This window comes from Salmo salar, chromosome ssa21 (assembly GCF_905237065.1).
Source record: "Salmo salar chromosome ssa21, Ssal_v3.1, whole genome shotgun sequence".
Lineage (NCBI taxonomy): Eukaryota > Metazoa > Chordata > Actinopteri > Salmoniformes > Salmonidae > Salmo > Salmo salar.
Window position 1 is genome coordinate 54,079,501 of NC_059462.1, and position 6,302 is coordinate 54,085,802.

A 6,302-nucleotide genomic window follows, 5' to 3' on the forward strand; every position below is an offset into this window, starting at 1 on the left:
CCCACCCCTCCTCTCCTGTCCCACCCCTCCTCTCCTGTCCCACCCTCCTCATAACCCCACCCCTCCTCTCCTGTCCCACCCCTCCTCTCCTGTCCCACCCCTCCTCTCCTGTCCCACCCCTCCTCTCCTGTCCCACCCCTCCTCTCCAGCCCCTCTCCTCATAACCCCACCCTCCTCTCCAGCCCCACCCCACCCCTCCAGCCCCACTCTCCTCATAACCCCACCCCTCCTCTCCAGCCCCACCCCACCCCTCCTCTCCAGCCCCACTCTCCTCATAACCCCACCCCTCTCCAGCCCCACCCCACCCCTCCTCTCCAGCCCCACTCTCCTCATAACCCCACCCCTCTCCAGCCCCACCCCACCCCTCCTCTCCAGCCCCACTCTCCTCATAACCCCACCCCTCCTTTCCTGTCCCACTCTCCTCATAACCCCACCCCTCCTCTCCTGTCCCACCCCTCCTCTCCAGCCCCACTCTCCTCATAACCCCACCCCTCCTCTCCTGTCCCACTCTCCTCATAACCCCACCCCTCCTCTCCAGCCCCTCTCCTCATAACCCCACCCCTCCTCTCCTGTCCCACTCTCCTCATAACCCCACCCCTCCTCTCCAGCCCCTCTCCTCATAACCCCACCCCTCCTTTCCAGCCCCACCCCTCCTGTCCCACTCTCCTCATAACCCCACCCCTCCTCTCCTGTCCCACCCCTCCTCTCCTGTCCCACTCTCCTCATAACCCCACCCCTCCTCTCCTGTCCCACTCTCCTCATAACCCCACCCCTCCTCTCCTGTCCCACCCCAATCCTCCTCTCCTGTCCCACTCTCCTCATAACTCCACCCCTCCTCTCCTGTCCCACTCTCCTCATAACCCCACCCTCCTCTCCAGCCCCACCCCTCCTCTCCTGTCCCACTCTCCTCATAACCCCACCCCAACCCTCCTCTCCAGCCCAGGTCCACGGTCCTCTAGTTCATCTTCTGAGTAAGAACCATGAGAACTATAGCTGAGATCCGTAGCGGTGTGCCTCAGGGAATTTGTGGGGCGAGACACTAAACCCACTCTAGCTGCTAGTGTACTAGCACTTAACACATCTTCCTCTTCTGCTTCCAGATCCTCCTCATCTTCCTCCAGATCCTCCTCATCCTCTAGGGTACCAGAGTTCCGGGTATCTCCAGACCTAGTCTTGGTGCTGTTCTTCCCCCTGTGTGGGCAGTCGTATTCTCCCTGGACATGGGCTCCCTGCTCCTTGGCCTTGCGGCTCCGCTTCCACTTCATACGTCGGTTCTGGAACCAGATCTTCACCTGAACGGAACCAGAACACAAGGTCAGAAAAGAACATAACAGTCACACGAGGATAAGCATGTCAGTCAAACAACTTGCAGCTCATTTTCAGTGAGTCTGAATATATAGGACCTCTATGTGACTGAAGATGGATCTAAACTATGTATCTAAATCTTGAAGGAATATTTATTTTTGTATGGTCCCTGACACAAACTAATGAAAAATGGCAAACGATTACGCAAAAGGATTGAAAATCAGTTCAGAGATCGTCATGCTTACCTGTGTCTCTGTGAGCATGAGAGAGGTGGCCACCTCAAAGCGTTTAGGTCTGGACAGGTATTTGTTGAGTTTAAACTGGTTCTCCAGGTGTAGTAGCTGCTGACTGGTGAAGGCTGTTCTGGGCCTACGACACTTCCCCATCAGACTAGCCTGAGGAGAGGCTGGAGTGGAGACCACGAGAGAGAGGTTATCATCACATGTTAATAATAATAATACGTTTTATTCTGAATATTATGTTGACATAATTCATTTTACATGTTATCAGATTCTTCTTTATATCAATACAATTCAATGAATCAAATGTATTTTATAAAGCCCTTTTTACATCAGCAGTTGTCACAGAGCATTTTACATGTACTGGCCTAAAACCCAGCCTACATTTTTTAAATGTTATGTGTACTTATGTGGTTTTTTTTAAATTTTAATTTGTAATTTTTTTGACATTATCTTGGTCATGTGAAGTTCATTTAGCTGTTCTGTAAGGGAGGAGGATGCGACCAAGACAGAAACACTGTCCTGATGATACGTTTTGTTGGACTTTAGTTTGCAGGTGACGTGAGGACAGCGAGATATTGCTTTAGCAGGGCTATAAAACTCAGAGCCATTATATTAATGAAAATGCAATAAATGATCCCGGGATTTTATTGATGGAAGTGCACCAATTTCCCCCAGGTGTTTCTTTATTGTTAAATGTCTCGCATGGCTATGGCCTATTAATTAAAAATGTTATTTATTCAATTATAGTTTATTGTCGACTGCTTCATTTTGTAAATGATTTAAAACGAAGTTCATAATATTGAATAATTCCTAATAGCAAGATCTAAGACACGGAGCGAATATTTTAATTAACATTATAACACAATGTAGTAAATGCACACATTGTTTAATTCAATTATAAAAGTACAAATAATTAATTAAAAGGGGCAATTAATTAAAATGAAAAGCTATACCAAAATAATGCAGCAGCAATACATACATTTGGCTTAAAGCGTTAGACAACATTCTGTCGTAATACATTATTTACAAGTACTTACTTATTACACAATAAACTTCTAATATGAACAGTGACAGAGTTACTTATTTTAATTATATTCAAATAAATATAAATGGAACCCCTCCAGGCTACTTACTATCATAGTCCCCTAGTTTTGGAAGCATCATTCCGGCTCTAATCCAGTGTTCTAGAGGGAACCCAGCCATAGCTGCAGCCTGGAGGTGCTCTGGGTACTGCTGGGCATGCTGCGCAAAACCAGGGTAGGTAAAGGCAGGGTGCTGCCCCCCCAGGGCCGCGATGCGGTACATGTGGGTGGGATACATTCCATGGATGGCCCCCTGAGACAGCTGGGTGAGTCCCGGCTGGGAGAAGTTCAGTAGACCCGGTTTGTGGATCATTCCGGTCTGAATGTGGATACCGTTGTGGGTCCTCTGCGGGGATGGTGTTTCCGACGGGTGGTAAGAGACGCGGCTGTCCTCAAAACACGGTCCCGGGGAGCTGTCCCGGTGCGCCAACAGCGCGTCGATTCCAAAGTTCTTAGATTTCGCCATTGTTAGACCTTTCCTGAAACTTTTCTCCAACTCAAATTGTGCAAGTAGAATAATTGTTCTGGGTTATGTTTTTGTCGGAAATAGTTGTTCTAGGCAAAATGAAAGAACATCTTGTCCAGAGTTTTAAAACTGCTGTTACACAGAATGTTTCAGTTTTTTTCTCAATAAATGATAATAAAACGTTACGTTATCACTTCCTTGATAATATCCTTCTTTGTTGTAGTCTAATTTCTGCGGCGGTGTTTCCAGTCTGTCCTCCCTCTCCTCCTGTCCTGTCCTGTGCTAATACGTCTTCACCTGCAACTGACTAATGTTCTCACACGGCTCTGCTGGTGAAGCTCTCCAGCCCAGACTCTGATTGGCTCATCTCAGCGAACACACCGGGTTATAATGCTTTATAACTAGTTAATTACGGTCCCGTTCACACTGTACTTCTTGGACGCTCGTGGAATGGTTAGTGCTATCCGAGACCTTGGGACGTCCGTACCCTAACCCCTAACCCCTACCCTAACCTGTACTTTAACAATAATCATTAACTAACTTTAACCCTTACTATAACTGTTGAATTACATTTCATTTCAGTAGGGTGACATCAGATTTGGGACGTCCCACGGATCCCGTTTAGACTTCCCCCCCAAGTGGAATTCACAAAGCGTGGAGGAAATGGTGTAGAAAAATAAACTTAATGGTCGGCAGGGTGGTGTGGCTTTACGTCTATACATACGTCTATACATAACTTTACGTCTATACATACATACATAACTTTACGTCTATACATACATAACTTTACGTCTATACATACATACATAACTTTACGTCTATACATTTGTAGCCTAAACAAATAATAATAATATAGCCCGACAAAAAGTAATGTATCATAACCGCACAGTTATTTTATATATATATAATATATATATATTTTAATCACACAAAGCACCTGACACTATAAATAACCAAATGGTTAGAAATCTATTCGTTTTGGAAAATGAATGCTGACAACTTGAGTAGTAAATGTATCGTTGTTTCAATCGACCAACATTGTATTATATAGGTTACTCTACAAATAAACATTTGGATTGAAGATTATTTTCGAATTGGTCAACAGTTCTAGGAAGCAGCCTGAATTGGAATATAACGAGCGCAAGCCGTGAGAAAAAGCCGCTATCGTTTCGATTCTGAACCACCATTATGTATTTCTGCATTAATACTGTCCATGGATATTTGATCAATTCTCCTCAATTAAATAAAAGATAACTGATTTCGCCAAAAATGTATTCACAAAATGAAGAAGTAATAGCCAATAGACCTAATATAAATGCACTATATACGGAGAATATACACTAACCTGAAAGATTTTCTACATCAAATGGTTCGATTTTGTTTGGTGCGGTAAGGCACCAGTAGGATTTAGGATTTTTATGTTTTATTCATGACCATTCATACACGCCTTTGAAAAATGAAAGTGAAAATGGCCTCATAGACCGTTTGTTCAATACCAATACAAATGTTATCATATCTGTAAACCTTTAGGTCATATAATTATTATCAATAAATTGGTCATTTTGCATTATATCTATTTATTATAGACTACTAAAACTACAAACTACAAATATTTGGTATCAGTTTCACCGACTGAGATTGAGACACAATTCTCCCACACACACACGTACACATGCGCACAAACACACACGCACATGCACACACACACAATGCGCACAAACTCACTCACTCACTCACACACACACGTACACACACACACACACACACACACAAACAAACACACACACACACACACACACACACACACACGCACACACACGTACACATGCGCACAAACACACACACACACGCACATGCACACACACACACATACACACACTCACTCACTCACTCACATACACACACACACACACGTACACATGCGCGCACACACACGCACACACACACACACACGTACATGCGCACAAACACACACACACACACGTACACATGTGCGCACACACACACACACACACATGCACACGCACACACACACACACTCACTCACACACACACGCGCGCACACACACATACACACACACACACACACACACACACACGTACACATGCGCGCACACACACACGCACACACACACACATACACATGCGCACAAACACACACACACGCACACACACACACACACGTACACATGCGCACAAACTCACACACACACGCACAAACACACACACACCCGTTGCCCCTTTTCCACATTGTGTTAGGTTTTTGCATCATTGTCAAAACATACATAAAAGCCTATGAAGCTTATCAATTTATTGCTGTTCAATAAACTTTATTTGTGGTTGAGTTGACAGAACACAGGGTCCTTATCAGCGATTACAGGTATCATGATAACCATTATCACCTGGTGAAGAAGTCTAATATCCCAAAAGGAAATGTCGGACTGTCCAGGAGGTTTTTTTCTCTCCCACTAATCACTACTCCTAATCACACACCATCTCAGCAGTTTATGTAGACCTAGTCATTTGTTCACAGCTGATGAGCAGAATATCAACGGCCTGGAAAATGCATGGTGCTAAAGTCAAACAGACCAACATTCAACACACCAAAGACATCGTCTCGATTCACTCTGTATTCGCTGAAGTGTTACATGCTGACCAAACCGCATGCGTTGTGTACACGAGCGTTGCAAAAAAAAAAAAACATTTACACACACATGTTATTCAATCACTTCATCTAAACTGCTTCGCGTGCGTCAACGAGACCGTCTGCGTAGCCAGGCGCTAGAATATAACTTGGTTCTATTTTAGACTCTTGATGCACTGTTAAGTCCCTCATCTACCATCTACACATTGGTTTTTATGACCATATACCCACGTGGATAGATGAACGAGGTTCACACTCCAGTCCAGTTGGTGGCAGTAATGCACCTTAAAGTTGGTTGCCAACCACCACATGAAATCCACAGAAGAAGAAGAAGACAAAGAAGAAGGAACGAGGAGAGGAAACGAAACAAAAAATGAACGAGGTTCAGTAGCAGGGTGTGTGTAAATTCACTGGGAAACCAAGCCAGGGGGGGAAAAAAAACATATTACAACCTATGTGTTGTGATAATTGCGTTGTTTGCTCTGCAACCTGTTAGTTCATATGCCTTGACACTGTGATATATAGGCCTAAAGGACGAGACAATAAGAAGACACAGTGGCAGA

General features: G+C 44.6%; 1 protein-coding gene across 1 annotated transcript; it reads right to left on the bottom strand.

Annotated features, from left to right (window-relative positions):
* Positions 1-892: 892 nt before the first annotated feature.
* LOC106582520 (motor neuron and pancreas homeobox protein 1) lies at positions 893-3,556 on the bottom strand. Its single transcript, XM_014165694.2, has 3 exons — positions 2,681-3,556; positions 1,551-1,711; positions 893-1,292 (listed from the first exon to the last, which is right to left on the bottom strand). The coding sequence occupies exons 1-3, from the start codon at positions 3,093-3,095 to the stop codon at positions 909-911; spliced, it is 960 nt and encodes a 319-aa protein (XP_014021169.1). The 5' UTR covers positions 3,096-3,556; the 3' UTR covers positions 893-908.
* Between the last annotated feature and the right edge of the window lie 2,746 nt (positions 3,557-6,302).

What these genes read in the sequence shown, in the direction of transcription:
- LOC106582520 (XM_014165694.2), bottom strand. Translation starts at nt 3,095, where the DNA reads ATGGCGAAATCTAAGAACTTTGGAATCGACGCGCTGTTGGCGCACCGG. An exon ending in AAAACTAGGGGACTATGATA is followed by an intron (nt 1,712 to 2,680) that starts GTAAGTAGCCTG and finishes TCTCCACTCCAG; the next exon opens with CCTCTCCTCAGGCTAGTCTG. An exon ending in TCATGCTCACAGAGACACAG is followed by an intron (nt 1,293 to 1,550) that starts GTAAGCATGACG and finishes GGTTCCGTTCAG; the next exon opens with GTGAAGATCTGGTTCCAGAA.